This window comes from Panthera pardus, unplaced genomic scaffold (genome assembly GCF_024362965.1).
Source record: "Panthera pardus isolate Hobbes unplaced genomic scaffold, ASM2436296v1 HiC_scaffold_8, whole genome shotgun sequence".
NCBI lineage: Eukaryota > Metazoa > Chordata > Mammalia > Carnivora > Felidae > Panthera > Panthera pardus.
Window position 1 is genome coordinate 95,515,035 of NW_026527013.1, and position 18,027 is coordinate 95,533,061.

General features: G+C 41.5%; 1 protein-coding gene and 1 long non-coding RNA gene across 3 annotated transcripts in view; one reads left to right on the forward strand and one right to left on the reverse strand.

Moving 5' to 3' along the window:
* Positions 1–7,453: 7,453 nt before the first annotated feature.
* The window catches only part of TMBIM7P (protein lifeguard 1), a 31,387-nt gene continuing 20,813 nt past the window's right edge, over positions 7,454–18,027 (reverse strand). For both annotated transcript variants that reach the window (XM_019443301.2, XM_019443300.1), the window contains 5 exons: positions 17,255–17,292; positions 17,084–17,171; positions 15,227–15,316; positions 12,551–12,598; positions 7,454–7,983 (listed from right to left, as the gene is read on the reverse strand). In XM_019443301.2, the coding sequence (XP_019298846.1) occupies positions 7,831–7,983; positions 12,551–12,598; positions 15,227–15,316; positions 17,084–17,171; positions 17,255–17,292 (417 nt within the window). In that variant the 3' untranslated portion in view covers positions 7,454–7,830. The remainder of the gene's footprint in view (positions 7,984–12,550; positions 12,599–15,226; positions 15,317–17,083; positions 17,172–17,254; positions 17,293–18,027) is intronic.
* Positions 15,676–17,121, forward strand: LOC109263682 (uncharacterized). The gene is made up of 2 exons (XR_002078332.2): positions 15,676–15,971; positions 16,930–17,121. It is a non-coding gene; the product is annotated as an uncharacterized LOC109263682 (long non-coding RNA).

Below are 18,027 nucleotides of genomic sequence, written 5' to 3' on the forward strand. Positions count from 1 at the left end.
GCATCCAAATCGGCCAGGAGGAGGTCAAACTTTCACTCTTCGCAGATGACATGATACTCTATATGGAAAACCCAAAAGATTCCACCAAAATAAACAAACGAACAAACAAACAAACAAACAAGCTGCTAGAACTGATCCATGAATTCAGTAACATGACCAGGATATAAAATCAGTGCACAGAAATTGGTCGCATTCCTATACACCAATAATGAAGCAACAGAAAGAGAAATCAAAGAATCGATCCCATTTACAGTTGCACCAAAACCCATAAAATACTTAGGAATAAATCTAACCAAAGAGGTGAAAAATTTATACACTGAAAACTATAGAAAGCTTATGAAAGAAATAGAAGACACACAAAAAAAGGAAAAATATCCCATGCTCCTGGATAGGAAGAACAAATATGGTTAAAATGTCAATACTACCCAAAGCAATCTACATATTCCATACAATACCTATCAAAATAACACCAGCATGCTTCACAGAGCTAGAACAAACAGGCCTAAAATTTGTATGGAACCAGAAAAGACCCCAAATAGCCAAAGCAATCTTGAAAAAGAAAACCAAAGCAGGAGGCATCAACAATCCCGGACTTCAAGCTGTATTACAAAGCTGTAATCATCCAGACAGTATGGTACTGGCACAAAAACAGACACTCGGATCAGTGGAACAGAATAGAGAACCCAGAAATGGACCCAAAATATATGGCCAACTAATCTTTGACAAAGCAGGAAACAATATCCAATGGAATAAAGACAGTCTCTTCAGCAAGTGATGCTGGGAAAACTGGACGGCGACATGCAGAAAAATGGACCTGGATCACTTTCTTACACCATACACAAAAATCAACTCAAAATGGATGAAAGACCTAAACCTAAGACAGGAAGCCATCAAAATCCTTGAGGAGAAAGCAGGCCAAAACCTCTTTGACCTTGGCCGCAGCAACCTCTTACTCAACACGTCTCTGGAGGCAAGAGAAACAAAAGCAAAAATGGAACTATTGGGACGTCATCAAAAGAAAACTTCTGCACAGCGAAGCAAACAATCAGCAAAACTAAAAGGCAACCGATGGAATTGGAGAAGTTATTTGCAAACGACATATCAGATAAAGCGTTAGTATCCAAAATCTATAAAGAACTTATCAAACTCAACACCCAAAAAACAAATAATCCAGGGAAGAAATGGGCAAAAGACACGAATAGACACTTCTCCAAAGAAAACATCCAGATGGTCAACCGACACAGGAAAAAATACTCAACATCACTCATCATCAGGGAAATACAAATTAAAACCACAAGGAGATACCACCTCACACCTGTCAGAATGGCTAACATGAACAACTCAGGCAACAACAGATGTTGGCAAGGAAACAGAGAAAGAGGGTCTCTTTTGCACTGCTGGTGGGAATGCAAACTGGTACAGCCACTCTGGAAAACAGTATGGAAGTTCCTCAAACAATTAAAAATAGAACTACCTTACGACCCAGCAATTACAGTACTAGGTATTTATCCAAGGTATACAGGTGTGCTATTTCGAAGGGACACATGCACCCCAATGTTTATAGCAGCACTATCAACAATAGCCAAAGTATGGAAAGAGCCCAAATGTCCATCGATGGATGAATGGATAAAGAAGATGTGGGGTGGGTGGGTGGGTGGGTGGGTGGGTGTGTGTGTGTGTGTGTGTGTGTGTGTGTATCTGTCGGCAGTCAAAAACAATGAAATCTTGCTGTTTGCAACTACGTGGATGGAACTAGAGGGTATTATGCTAAGTGAAATTAGTCAGAGAAAGGCAAATATCATATGATTTCACTCATATGAGGGCTTTAAGATACAAAACAGATGAACATAAGGGAAGGGAAGCAAAAATAATAGAAAAACAGGGAAGGGGACAAACCATAAGAGACTCTTAAATATGGAGAACAAACAGAGGGTTACTGGCGGGGTTGTGGGAGGAGGGATGGGCTAAATGGGTAAGGGGCATTAAGGAATCTAATCTTGAAATCATTGTTGCACTATATGCTAACTCACTGGATGTAAATTAGAAAATTAAATAAAAATAAAATAAAACTAGAATCACTCATGTTCAAAATGGTATTTTAACATTTTTAAATATGAGAAAGATAATAAATATTTACCACAGACATAAAAAGATACATGGCTAATATATAAGCATATGAAAAGTTCCACATTACTCCATCAGGAAATGCAAATTGAAATCACAATAGGACACACTACATACCTATAAAAGTGGCTAAAATAAACAGCATCAACGCCAAATGCTTGCAAGGAGGAAGAGAAATGGGTCACTCATGCACCGCTGGTTGGAATAGATGATGGCACAGCCACGGTGGAAAATAGTTGGGTATTTTCCTTAAAAACCATGCATCCACTTACCATATGACCCAGCACCCACACACCTAGTGTGAAAGTGAGAAACATGTCCATGTAAAAACCTGTACACAACAGTTGAGAACAGCTTTACTCATAGAAGCCAAAAACTGGAATCCACCAAAATGTCCTCTAATAGAGGAATGGCTAACTGTGTTCTATCCATGCATTAGATTAGTACTCAGCAATGAAAGGGTAGGAACAATTGACCCAATTTGTAACAACTGGGGAGGATCTCAAAGGCATTATGCTGAGTGAAAGAAGCCAGTCTCAACATGTCACATATTGTGTGATTCCATTTATCATTTTTGAAAATACAAAATAGAGATGCAAACAAATTAGTGGCTATCAAGAGTTTGGGATGGTGGGGGCAGGGAGTAGTGTGTGTGACCATCAAGGGGTAGCACAAGGGTCATCTTTGTGGTGATGTCATAGTCTATCGTGGCTACCTTGGTTATGTAGTACAGTCACATAGAACTATATACATACATGTTGTACCAATGTCAGTTTCCTGGTTCTGGTGTTGTATGTTATGTAAGAACCATCGGGGAAAGTGGGTAAAGAGTATAGAGGGCCTCTCTACATTTTCTTTGTAACTTCCTGTGAATCTGTCATTATTTCAAAATAAAAATTAAAAAAGCAGGCCAAATTTGACATGCAGGCTATAGTTTGCTGACCGCATCTTTAGAGCAACAATCATAAATAAAATGTTGTCTTAGTGCATAATGAGCTGTCAGTAGTGCTGCAGCTTGGGAACCATTCATGAGATCTTCAGCAGTTGACTTGTTTCAATGACTTGGATTAAGTAAACCTGAAACTACTGAAACTGCCAACATTTGTTCTTGACAGCAATGTCAAGTATATGCCACAGCATTTCAGCTATTGACATTCTTTGAGCCACAGAGTGCCAAGTGGCATACTGATATTAAAAACAACAAAGCTTGGGCACCTGGGTGGCTTAATCAGTTAAGCATCCGACTCTTGATTTTAGCTCAGGTCATGATCTCAAAGTTGTGAGATCGAACCCTGCATGGGGCTCCATGTTGACAACACGGAACCTGCTTGGGATTCTGTCTCTCCCTCTCTGACCCTCCTCACCCGCCCCGCCCCCTCCCCCCCCCCCCCATGCTCCTCTCTCAAACTAAATTTTTTAAAAATGAACAAAGTGGACTGTGCAACAGCCTTTAACATGAGTAGTTTCAGCAAGGTCCACTTGTATGTAGATAAATATTTGTGCTCATCACAACCTAGAAACCTAGAGCTAGATGAGGGAACCCATTTGGGATAATATAAGAAAAGAAGTTAAAATTATAGAATTCTATAGATTCTCCTCTCTTTTCCTGTAAGCTTCCATTGCCTATTGAGTACATCCTGAGTTGATTTTCAAGTGTGTCACACATTAGAGACCACTCCTGACAGATTTCCAAACTGGGGACTCTTCTCAAAAGACAGATTTCTAATACTGTGAATAAATTATCTCAGTGGATAGTCTATCTCACTGGATAGACTGATGCCAAGAGGTATGGCTTCCTCAGAGTCCTTACTAAATCCAAAAGTCAAAAGATTGTCATTAAAAAAAAAAAAGATTGTCATAGACATATTGGAATTTCTTTTAATCAAGTCACCGCTATGTAATGGCATACACAGTAGACTCACACAATAGCCTGTGTGTGGCTGTGAACATTGCTAAAACAACAGGAATACCTAATGTGGTGCTGGGACAGCAGAAACTTACCGAAATTGGCCAGCATGTCCTATTATATGCAGGAAGGTTTTCTTGATGCCAGGAGAGTACGCAAAACCTCAAGCTTCCCAGCTGAATTTTCTTCTTTTATTAAATTAATTCACCACGACTTGGCTACCAAAGCCTTTGGCAGTTGTACACGTGGCAATGTTTGTTAATGTATGCCGACCCAGGAGCTTTAGAGGGCCCTCCCAGATTTTTTGCTGGGTGGCTTTGAAAAAGTCCCTTTGTCTTCTACTTGCCCATATTTCAGAGGTTATGCTCATCTTCAGGACTTTGCCAGTATTAAGTGGTTATAAACACATAAGAAACTCTACTTAAGTAGTGGAGATAGGGCTAATCTGAAACAATAGGTAACCAAAAAGTCAGGTGTATATGACTATAGTGCTTGTACTTAAATTCAAATGTATTACTTGAGATCTGTAAATTCATCTGTGAGACAGATGCCTGACCCCAACAGAAAACAGAGGTGGGATTTGCAAATTGTTTTGCCCGGTCAGGTTCACTTCAATTCCATGTTAGCCTTCTTTATGATTAACTGTGGACCTCTGAAGAACCAAGACTAACCTCCTCAATGAATGGAATCAAACTTCCTTCCCCAGTAAGCTTTTTATTCCCCCAGCCCGGATTTTTCAATCTGATTCTACTTTATTCTATTTGTCTAATTTGTAATACCATAGCATCACAAACAGACTGTGCAGACAACACTTGCCTAAATCTCTGTCCAATTGATCCATTTCAGACTGATGATAAGAGATTTATGCTATCATGATCCAGTCATCACAGAATTGTAATCCGCTGTCGTTCTAACATTACCCAAACTGGAACTCTTTGGAGTATCAATTTTGAGAAGTTCATTTGCCTGATTCGCAGCCTTATTTTCTCTAATACTTTCGATTAAGGAGGAAGGAGTTTTCCCAGTTCTCTTTGGCTGACTCCCAATGCAGAGTCCCTGGCAGCCAGATCAAACCTCTTCCATTCTTCTCTAAGCCCTGATTCCCCCAGCATGGGCTCTGCAGACCCTGCTTCCTCTGCTCCACAGCTCCCCGCTCCATCTCAAAAGAGGCTGCCACAGGTAAATGTTCCAATGCTTTTCTCCAGTTTTGGAAAAAAGGGCCCTGGGCCTGTCCAAGGCCATCCCTCCTCATATCCCTACTTATTTTGATTTTTTTTTCCCATTTCTAGTACCTTCACTTCCTTCTGCCTTCAAATATGCCCCAAATTTCCCGTCCTGGAAAGTGAAAAACCAAAAAGTAAAAAAAAAACTACAACCTTTGCCTGCCCCTGCTGTTTCTCTCCTTCCAGAGATGAAGCAACCAGACTTCTCTCAGGGTCTGGCCTCTCCTTCCACAATGTCCATTTTTGCCTCCATGAAGTCTGGACTCTGTTCTCCTTGCTTCTCCAGATCAGTGATCCAGTCGTTGTCAGATTTGTTGGGTTTGTTATTGCTTTTTTGTGCCTTGACCTTTGAGTGTAGGTTAAATGAAACAATGTGTATTTTCAAGGGCCTAGAACACTACAGCCCTAAGTGAATTATAGCTACACTTCATCAACACCTTCCTGAAAGGCTTGTCTGGCCTCCATAATGTTATGCTTTCACTGCTCTGTTTTCATGTCCCACATTCTTTTTCTTCCTTCCATATCCTAATTATGGCATTTCCAAAACTTGGTCTTTGGACTCCCCTATTTATGTCATTCCTATTTCATCTGTTCTCTCAGCCTCAGTTCTTGCTTGTGATGGCCCCCAATTACCTCTAGCCCCAAGCTTCATCTCCTGAAACTCTGCCAGATTAACATTTCCTCTCTTTTCAAGTAATCAAAATATCCAAACCTACTTTTATCACATCACCTCACAACTCCCCAAGCCATTTCTTTCTTTCTTCAGAAGGCTTTACTTTAGTAAGTGACAATTACCCACAGTAAAAACCTGCCCTGAAGAATCATCCAATCATACCTCAACCTCCATCAAGCCTTTTGGCCATTATCATGGTCACATATGATTGACTCATTCTACCCCATTTATCAACTGTCCTTTCGTGCCTTCCGTGTATTGCATTAGCTCTCATACAACCTTCCTCTCTAACACCTCCCTTCTCTACTCTAACCCACCCACCATAATGCAGACTAATTCTCCTAAAGCACTACCTTCACCATGATACTGCAATCCAAATCTTATGCCTACAAGATAAAGGTCTGAAATCCTGAGCCTGAAAGTTGAGGTCCTTAATCACCTGGCATAACCATCCCTCTACATAAATCTTTCTTTCCAACTCCCTCCCTGAGCCACCTGAAGCACACCAGGTGTGGGCCTGCTTCATGCCTTTGCTCATCCTGCAGACGTGACTTACATGCTTCCTGCTGGGGCGAGCACCAGAGACTGGCTGAAATTAGAAACAAGTGAGGCAAGGATGTAGCCACAGGTTCACTTGGATGGCTCTGAAACTGTGAACTTCTACATCTCAGTGAAAATTTTCTCATCAAGCATCTCACACCAACAAGGTGAGAGGCTCCAGAAGGGATATAAAGACCTGTGTAATCTATGACCTTCAGGAACGTAATCAAACCAGTTATATAAGATATGTATAAATAAATAAGTGATGGAAAATGCTATGAGACTTCTTACTGCAGTGGGTATGGAGCTTCACTTTTGCAAGATGAAACATTTGTTGGAGATGGGTTGCACAATACTGTGAACGTACTTAACACTACTGAACCGTACAAGAATAGTTAAGATGGTGGGGCGCCTGGGTGGCTCAGTCGGTTAAGCATCCGACTTCGGCTCAGGTCATGATCTCACGGTCCGTGAGTTTGAGCCCCGTGTCAGGCTCTGTGCTGACAGCTCAGAGCCTGGAGCCTGCTTCAGATTCTGTGTCTCCCTCTCTCTCTGACCCTCCCCCGTTCATGCTCTGTCTCCCTCTGTCTCAAAAATAAATAAACATTAAAAAAAAAAATTAAAAAAAAAAAAAGAATAGTTAAGATGGTAAATTTTGTTATGTGTGTTTTATCATGATTATTTTTTTAGTTGTTCCAGACAATCAGTGGAGGTGGTTGCTGAGTTAAGCCCGGGAGTATAGATGGGACAGTGACAATATAGCTGATACTCTATCCTGAGCCCTTTTTGCACATTAACTCTCTTAATTTCCTCTGACCCCTACTAGATAGATACTACTATTCTCTCCAGTCTGACTCTGGAATACAGGGAAAAGGCAGAATTCTTTAGTTTATCTTACTCAAAAAAAAAAAAAAAAAAAAAAAAGGTCAGATGCCAAAATATTCAAAAATGTCTACAGAATGTCCAAGAGAAGAGAATGGGTACATATAGGTTTCTGTAATCAAATTTATTCATGTAGAGAGATGTTGTTTACTGCTTGAAATACTGCCTGGAAAACTTCAACACTGTAATGGGCATCTTGCAAATGTTTGTAAGCATGTAATTTTGATACTCATCTTTTGAATTTATAAAAATTAGAAATGTCCCCCAGATAGTTTTGCAATGTGACAATAGAACCAAAAATATCACAGCTACAGCTACCATCTACTGAATGCTTGATTTAATTTGACAAAAAGTAAGTATCTTTAAATATTTTTGTTAACAAAAGGTTTATGAAGTGGTAACCTTCTCATGTCTGAGCCTGGCAACATTTCAGAAGCATCCCTCCTTCCCTTTTTTCAACATGAACCAGTTTGGCCACATGACTACCGTGCCAGTCCAATCAGTTCCAAAATAAAAAGGAAAAGGTTGATTATGTCCAAGTAGATGTTCAGGGCAGCAAAAATATACTCCTCGGGGTGCAGGTCAGAGTGATGGTGGCGCCCTCCCACCATGAGCTGCACATCCATCACCAAGTACTTAAAGAAAAGAAGGAAGAATTAGCTACAGAAATGGTATATTTCTATCAAATAAGTATCCTAAATTACCTGGAGAAAATATTTTAGCATCAGTAAAATATATTGCATAAAGTCGATTTATGGCTAAGTTAGGTTGTTGTTTTTTTTTAATTTTTTTTTTCAACGTTTTTTATTTATTTTTGGGACAGAGAGAGACAGAGCATGAACGGGGGAGGGGCAGAGAGAGAGGGAGACACAGAATCGGAAACAGGCTCCAGGCTCCGAGCCATCAGCCCAGAGCCTGACGCGGGGCTCGAACTCACGGACCGCGAGATCGTGACCTGGCTGAAGTCGGAAGCTTAACCGACTGCGCCACCCAGGCGCCCCTAAGTTAGGTTATTTTTACAGCCTCAACCATTCACTATGTCCCGGAGTTTGTACTCTATTACAAGTGCTTCATCCTCCTGAGGCCAGCAGGATCAAGTCTGTGAGCCTTCTTTGACTTTCCAAATCCAGAAAACTTTGTTCCTTTAGCCAATGAGGTGGGACAATTGGACACAGAGATGAACTACAAACTGCCCTGTACTTGTGATTTTCCCACATGTCCTTGGTGAACCAAGAATGAAAATAAAGATGGTTCCTGACCTTTAGATTGATGTGCAGCAATAATGCTGAAATTCTTGGAGCTTTGGATGATAGCATTTTTCAAACCTTGCCATTGGAATGGCTTTATGATGATGTTAGTATTTCCAAAACATAGAATTAAGGGAAGGTGGGATTTGTATATAGTTAAATATTTCCCCCAAATAAAAAGTGTAGCTCAGCTGCAGTAGATAGAATGAGGAGCTCCTAAAACTGCAGGAAAAGAGCCAGAGAGCTCGCTCACCCTTGTGTTTGTGGCTGGGTGAGCAGCCCTGGGCAGCATGAGGACATTAGAGGAGGTTTCCTTAGAAACCCCTCGGTCCCAGGCAAACCAAGGACAGTTGGTCACCCTAAAAAGCAGGCTGCACAGCAGCTGAGCTTCCAGACTTCATTTATAACCCTGAGGTCCTGACTTCTACAGAGAAGCGCTTTTCTCTCTCCATCCCCTCCAAGAACTCCTGACTTTACCTTATTTCTTCTCATAAGAGGGATAATAACTTCTAATCGTTTCACAGACATGCCTTGGTTGTTAGGAGTACACCTTCCAGGTGAAATTATGTTTTTGAAGGCAGACAGGAAAGTGAGAGTGAGATGAGCTGGGATCCACCTGTCCCCCTCCCCCTCAGGGAGAATGGGGTTCAGGACACAACCCAAGACACAGACAGCCCACAGGGAAGCCCCAGTTGGGATTCAGATCCCCAGGAGCATTTGGGAGTAACACCCTGCCTCACTCCCTACAACTCTGGTGGCTAAGCATCCCCTCCCCACCCCGCTGAAAAAATGTCAATGTCCCTCTTGCTTTATCTGTTTAGTGTTGGGTAGACCTGTCTGAGGCTACAAGAATTTTTGCTCTGCCTCCAAACTGGGAACAGAAACACCAATGTACTTTTGCATGGAAACAAACTATGCCTGAAACAGGACACAAGAAATATAACAGCAGGCATCAATATGCAAAGGCTGAGAGCATAAGAGTAAAGGAAAATGAGCACAAGTTAGTTCCTTTCGGTATTAGGAGAAGAAATAAGAAAACTGAATTATACATACATAACTTCCTGGTCTAAATTTTTCTGACATTTGAAAATAGGACAGGGGCGCCTGGGTGGCGCAGTCGGTTAAGCGTCCGACTTCAGCCAGGTCACGATCTCGCGGTCCGTGAGTTCGAGCCCCGCGTCAGGCTCTGGGCTGATGGCTCGGAGCCTGGAGCCTGTTTCCGATTCTGTGTCTCCCTCTCTCTCTGCCCCTCCCCCGTTCATGCTCTGTCTCTCTCTGTCCCAAAAATAAATAAAAAACGTTGAAAAAAAATTAAAAAAAAAAAAAAAGAAAATAGACAGGACATAATTCTAATAAAAAGGAACGTGATGAAGCAAAATGTGGGTATTTTTAAGCTGGTGATAGTATGTGGAGTTTATTACTCCATTCTTGGTACTTCTGGGTATGTTTGGAAATGCCAAAAATAATTAAAGGAAAACTTAAAATATGTGACATGATAAAAGCATAAAATGGAATACCATGCGCCTTTAAGAAAGAATGAACTTGGGGTGCCTGGGTGGCTCAGTCAGCTAAGTGTCCAACTCTTGGTTTTAGTCAGGTTATGATCTCATGGTTTGTGAGTTTGAGCCCCACATCAGGCTCTGTGCTGACAGCATGGAGCCTGCTTGGGATTCTCTCTTTCCCTCTCTCTCTCTGCCCCTCCTGCAATCTCTCTCTCTCTCTCAAAAAAATAAATAAATAAACTTAAAAAAAAAAAAAAAGAATAAGCTCAATCCATGACTGCTAATATGTGAATACCATTATTTTTGAGTGAAAAAGCAAAGGTAGAACCTTCTATATAGTATGATTACACTAAAAAGAAAGGTTGGGGGGGGGGGGTAGGTGTGAATGGCCAACACAACATTAAAGGAAAAAAACAACATTGGAGGACTGATTCTGTCTGACTTCAAGACTTACTATGGAGTAAGACAGTATGGTATTGATGAAAGAAGAAACAAATAGATCAATAGAACAGACTAGAGAGCCCAGAAATAGATTCATGTAAATATAGTCAAGTGATCTTTGACAAAGGAGCAAAGGCAATAAATACAATGGAGCAAAGATAATCTCTTCAACAAATGGTGCTGGAAAAACTGGGCATCCATATGCAAAAAAAACAAAAAACAAAAAACAAAAAAACAAAAAACTTAGACAAAGACCTAACATCCTTCACAAAAATTTGTTTTGTCATTGACCTAAGTGTAAAACACAAAACTATAAAGCTCTTAGAAGATAACAGAGGATCTTTTACCTAAGGTATGGTGGTGACTTTTTAGATATGACCCCAAAGGTATAATCCATGAAAGAAATAATGCATAAGCTGAAGTTCATTAAAATTAAAAACTTCTGCTCTGTGAAAGACAATGTCAAGAGAATGAGAAAACAAGCCATAGATGGGAGAAAATATTTGCAAAAGAAACATCTGATAAAGAACTGTTGCCCCAAATACACACACACACACACACACACACACACACACACACACACACACACAAAACTCAACAATAAGCAAACAATCTGATTTAAAAAGATCATTACTTGTTCTCTGGGCTGAAAAACATAGACGATACCTCACCAAAGAAGATACATGGATGGCAAATAAATACATTAATAGATACTCCTCATCATATGTCATAAGGGAAATGGAAATTGAAACAACAATAAGATACCACTATTAGAATGGCCAAATTCGGGAACACTTACAACATCAAATGTTGCTGAGGATGTTAAGCAACAAATTCTTATTCACTGCTTGTGGGAACGCAAAACGGTACAACTACTTTTGAAGACAGTTTGGCAGTTTCTTAAAAACTAAACATACTTTTTACCATCTGATCCAGTAATCACACTCCTTACTATCTACCCATTGGAGTTGAAAACTCCACAGAAAAACCTGCACAGGGATGTTTACAGCAGCTTTATTCATAATTGCCAAAACTTGGGAGCAAACAAGATGTCCTTCAATAGGTGGATGGATACATAAACTGTGGCACATCTAGACAATGGAATGTTATTCAGCACTAAAAAGAAATGAACTATCAGGTCATGAAAAGACCCAGAAGAACCTTAAGTGCACATCACTAAGTGAAATAAGCCATTCTGAAAAGGCTATATATGGTGTGCAACTATATGACATTCTGGAAAAGGTAAAATTTGGCAACAGGAAAAAGATTGGTGGTTGCTAGGAGTTGGAGGTAGGGGAGGAATCAAAAGGTGGAACACAAAGGGCTTTTAGGGCTTTTAAACACTCTGTATGATATCATAATGATGGAACCTCTCAATATATATTTATCTAGACCCATAGACTGACTGTACAACACCAAGAGTAAAGTCTAATGTGAACTTTAGGTGATTATAACGCGTCAATGTACGTTCGGCAATGTAACAAAGGTACCACCCTAGTGAGTGATGTTGATCGGCGGGGGAGGCCATGCGTGTGTGGGGGCAAGGGATATGTGGGAAATGTCTGTGCCTTCCTCTCCCTTTTGCTGTGAACTTAAAAGTGCTCTAAAAATTGTCTTTATAAAGAAAAATAGGGGCGCCTGGGTGGCTCGGTTGAGTGTCTGACTTTGGCTCAGGTCATGATCTTGCAGTCCATGAGTTTGACCCCTGCATCAGGCTCTGTGCTGAGACCTTGGAGCCCGGAGCCTGGAGCCTGGAGCCTGCTTTGGATTCTGTGTCTCCCTCTCTCTGCCCCTCCCACACTCATGCTCTGTCTCTCTCTCTCTCTGGCAAAAATAAATAAACATTTAACAAATTTTTTAAAAAAAGAAAAAGAAGAAGGAGAAGGAGGGAAAGGAAGAGGGGGAGGCATAGGAGGAGAAAATGAAATACTGACTCTACTTGACTCTGGGCCTAGCACTTGTCAATGCACAGACCATATTCTTTGTCAAAGAGAGGGAGAAATTAGACTCACAAGTGAGAAGAGTACAGTTCCAAGACCAGCATACAATAGGTGCAACCACTGCAAAGAGAAGAAACAATTGTATGTTAAGAAAAAGGTTTGGAATAACGAAAGGGCTCACTTAGTTTACTGCTGTCAGATAAGGACCCAGTATTAAGGAAAGTCACATCTGTGGGGAATTTCATCTTTTTGAACATAGTGGTCAACAGCATCTACTCAATTCCATTCAGCAAATACATGAAAGCTACCCTTGTCGAATCAGTTTTGCTAGATAAGTGCTAAACATCTCACGCATGGTAGGACAAGTAGAACATACTAGATATGGTTCACTTTATGCACCATTGCATAGCCCTTCTAGGGCGTCTGCCCCTATACTCACTCTTGGAATGGGTGGCTCTGCGAAAATAGTGACCCTCATATACCCTAGCTAGGGCTAACTGACAAGAGGTGGAAGATGTCTACTCCAACAGCAGTGACTCTCTTGACTGACCAGAAAGTAAGATCAAACAGATGCACCAGGCCAGTCAGAAATCAATTCCCAGAGGCTGTTGCATCATCAGCTACTGTTGGGGCTATTACTATACAGAAAAGGCTGATCAACTCAGCCCAAGAGAGGAATGTGGGATTTCCATTTCTGTGAATCCTGCAGCTTCTTCCCACCTAGGAGTTCAATGAGCTTCCCTGGGTCTTTGCCTCGAGTTAGTCTGGGTAGTGTCTGTTCCTTGCAACCAAAACAGCCCTGATCAGAATATGGGACTGATGTGAATGCCAAAGGGGTTGGCTCTATAGAAGGAGAGGATAAGAAGTGGTATAGAACATCTGAGAAAAACAATGTCATTCACTCTTCAGGACAAGAAAGCTCATCCTAGACAAATAGAGCATTCTACTAACCAGGGAAGATCCTTGGCCAATGACATAAACCAGGAGTCAGTGACATAGTGTGGGAGGGACAGTATTTCTGGAATGAGCTAATAGTAAGAAAATACCTGATTACTGGAGTCTGAAGAATTCAAAATTGCCAAAGTCAAACAAGCCTGTATACTTACAACAAGGCTCTGTCAAAAGTCTTCCCTTCCATTTTAACATGTGTGTAAGATTATATATTGTAAATATTTGTGAAAGGAAGTTTACAGGGGGAACAAAGTTTCGTCTATCTAGTAGGAAACACTGTTTCTTAACTGCACCTAAATGGTATTGTAAAGACCTATGGAACCAACCTAATAAATATTTGTATTATTCCTACCAATATTATTCCTACCAATTTGTATTATTATGGCTACCAGCCATAATAATAAATGGAGAGCTGTGTGGCCTTTTAAGGCACATCTTTGTTATATCTTCGAGTTTACCTCTAAAAAATAGATGCTACAAAAATAAATAAAAATAAAATAAAATAAAATCTCCCTAACTATAAGTCTATATAGTCATTCATAAAGCTAAACCAATTCAGGCTTAACTCTTAGTTATCTGTCTGAAGATCACTTAACAAGTCTACTTGTTGTCAAAGAAACTCTTGGATTCAGCAGTTGGGCCAAGTTGGCCTTAGGGCTTTAGTCAAAAGGTCACAGGCTCCAGGCCAATCCTCAGTGGAGCTGGCTGCCCATAGGGTCTCCCCACAGGGGCCAATGACAAGCTGGGCCCACACCCCCTCTAGCCTCCATCCACAGATTGTACGCTGGGAAGAGCATGACGTCCCACAGATCTGGCTTTCATCCCACCCCTACCACTTACTCCTTGTGTAGACCTGGGTGAATTATTTAATTTCTCTGAGCATGTGTTTTTAGCTAAACAATAGATGACACATGTACTTTTCATAAAGGTCATGAGAATTAAATGTAATGCCTACGAGAAAACCACAGGCTTATATCTGATATCTGGTAAGAAGTCAATGAATATATATAAGGAAGAAAGGAAGGAAGGAAAGCAAGCAAGCAAGCTGGAATTACTCTACGCTGCCATCGGGAAAGTCTGAAAAGCCCATCACTCCACTTTCATTACTTCAAACAAGCAGCACCCAGGTATAGGAGAAGTCTGACCAGCCCTGTGGGTAGGTTCACCCCAAGACCCTCCTCGCAGGGAAAGACAGCTATAGTCTAGAGAAGGAGCTCCGTTTTCATGCCCCACGCTTCCAACAGGACCCCAACCACACCACGCTGGGCGGCCGCAAGGACAGGCCTCACAGACCTCCAGCTACTGGGAGGTGCCCGGCTGCTGTGCTGTGCAGCCCACTGCAGTGAGTTTCTGGGCCATGCCTGTCACTTGTCAGTCACTGGGGAGCAGCAGAGTACTTCCTGGGAGACACAGGACTACACAATACAATACAATAAATATTTGTATTATTCCTACAATAAAGTTGTAAAGTTGACTACAGTCAACTTTAGCTCAAGGAACCCCCCACACACACTCCCCCTACAGCCTTGCTGAACCTTCCTCGACTTCATGTCTAGAATGTTCCCACTGCCCACCTTCCCTACCCTTCACCTGGTGTCAGATGTGCTACTGTGGTGGGGCACGTCTTCCAGCCCTCAGAGGCTCCCCAGCCCCTTTTCTCTCACAGACACTTCTCCCGTTCAAGTCCTCACCCAGTTCACCCAACCGAGTGTCTGCTTCACAGAAGATCTAGGCCAACACAACCAGCACTTTGCCCTCCAACAATTCTCTGAGGTTCCCAAACGAGATCCCACTTACATATGAGCGTATGAAGAGGAAGAAAATTCCATAGATTAACAGTACGAAGAGAAAAACGAACAGCATCCCATTTAGCATGGTGAAATCCCACTGAGGAAATATAACACAAAAACAGCTCACTTATCATCTGGAAGGAATTTCAGGAGGTTTAGAGATGCATCTTATGTCCTATAGTTAGAAATTGGCCCATTTGCTAATAATCTACCCTGGACAATTCTGAGAACCACAGACATCCATTTGCCCCTATCACTGAAAAACGCTACACTAAAAAGTGTGGTGTTGACTGGAATTTGCTTCATGAGGGAGAAGAAGGTAGGAGTATGGATGAAATAACAAGAGCCGTGGATACATGAGGGCTCATTATACTATTCTATTTTTGTATTTATAGGACATTTCCCCTAATAAAAAATGTACATTAAATAGAATATAAATTTGTATGTACAGTATGGCCATATTTCTGAAAGCATGTGCATAAAATACAGCAATGAACTGGGTGCCTTTCCATGTTTGTATGCATATATTTTAATAAAAATATATACACTAAGCTTTCAAAAATTATTGCTGATTCTTTTGTAATTTTGAAATTTATTAATATGCTTTTTGGTTTTGCCTTCATAAATCAGGGATGAAAACAGCCTGGGGAAGCTGAGGAATTTTTTTAAACAAAGGGGAATATTCATCTTCTGACCTGAACAGAATGATATTATACAGCAAAAGAAGACCCTTGAATCCAGGATACTTTCTTGTAAGAGCTTTTTCCTAACTCCTGTATGTCCCCCCTCACTCCTTACTTCTTGCACACCAAGAGAATAATTAGAAGCACTAGGTTTCCACATGTGGTTCTCAAACCAGCACTATCTGGGAAATGCAAATTATTGGGCTGTGTCCCAGACTTTCTGAAGTAGCAACTCCAGGGTGTCCAGAATCTGTGTTTTAACAAACCCTCCAGAGGATTCTGATGGCTGTTTAAAACATGTATGTCTAGGGGCGCCTGGGTGGCTCAGTCGGTTGAGCGGCCGACTTCGGCTCAGGTCATGATCTCGCGGTCCATGAGTTCAAGCCCCGCGTCGGGCTCTGTGCTGACAGCTCAGAGCCTGGAGCCTATTTCGGATTCTGTGTCTCCCTCTCTCTGATCCTCCCCCGTTCATGCTCTCTCTCTGTCTCAAAAATAAATAAACATTAAAAAAATAAATAAATAAATAAAATAAAACATGTATGTCTAGAGGGCCACCTGGGTGGCTCAGTCGGTTAAGCATCTGACTTCGGCTCAGGTCATGATCTCACAGTTTGTGGGTTCGAGCCCCGCGTTGGGCTCTGTGCTGACAGCTTGGAGCCTGGAGCCTGCTTCAGATTCTGTGTCTTCCTCTTACTCTGCCACTCCCCTGCTTTCTCTCTCTCAGAAATAAACATTTTACAAAAAATTGTTTTTAAATACTTGTCTAGAGCTATGCATTCCATACTTGTGGCTAGGTAAGCATTCAAAGTGTGGCTAGTCTGAAGTAAAGTATGCTGTAAGTATAATAAAATACACACTGAATTTGAATTTTAGCTCAAAAAAGAATGTAAAATGTCTCAATATTTGCGTTATATTGTTTACTGAAATGTTAATACCTTGCATACACTGGGTTAAATAAAATATATGATTAAAATTAAATTCACCTGTTTCTTTTTGTTTTGTTTTGTTTTTTTAACGTGGTTACTAGGAAAGTCAGAAGCCAGAAGGCGAAGAAGCTACGGAGGTGGGCCCACAGGACAGCAGTGAGCAGGAAGGAGGAGAGATAAGAATGGGTCAGGAAGGGCCAAAGGAACACATCTACACACTCCCTTGTGACAGAAATCTTTTTCGGTGATACATACTTTTGTTTGAAGAGCAAATAAAGTGAGCGATAACGTCACCAGAGCAGTCGCTGCTGTTGCCCACAGCACTTCCTCTGCATTACAGAAACTAAAACCAGAGACTGTGATTATTGTTCACATACATACAAAGAAAAGCACACATGAGAAAGGAAATATGTATCAAAGACTTACACTGAAACAGCTCCCAGCAGCAGACCTTGAAGAACTGTCTAAAGACAAAATTCACAATCAGAACCCTGGTCCCATAGGCCCAGAATCCAGAGATGATTTAAAGAGTGTGTGTGTTGGCGGGGTCTAGGGAGTGGGAATATGCACAACCCCGGTGCCCAGAGCTACAGGAAGGTTAATTATGGGACAAAAATAGTAGAACTAAACATTTACCTAACATTCCCCCGAGCCTGACAAGATTCTTCTATTAGTAAAAATTCCTTAGAATGCAGGAGTAACTTTCAGCATATTGATTGCATTAAATATGTGTTAGTTAGGAATATGGAAACCATAATAAAAGGTTTATCTGTAAGACCAGATCAAATGGGCCCACCCACACAGACACACCTTAACAATTTATCAAAGCAGGACATTCTGTTTCTACTAATTCTTCACCAACAGTTTCAAGTGCTGACCTTTCCTACAGGGCTTGGGTGAGAGTTGAAAACTTCAAACCTCAGATGAGGGAGGAGGATTGAGACCTTTTCAGGACTGGGGATGGGGCTCCAGGACAGATCTCTACAGAGGGTGGGGCTGCGCCTGTAGGTGCCCATCCAGGGCTGGGAAGAGGGCTGCATTGAGGTTGCATCAGGCCGGAGGGTTTCCATGGTCTGCTGGGGCCATGTGGGAGAGGGGCAGGTGCTGAGAGTCAGCAGGTGGTCAAGCCAGAGACCAAAAAAAGGCAACGAGGTTGTAGCTGGGTTCGTGATCAGGCTCCAGGACAGTGGGCAGGTGGG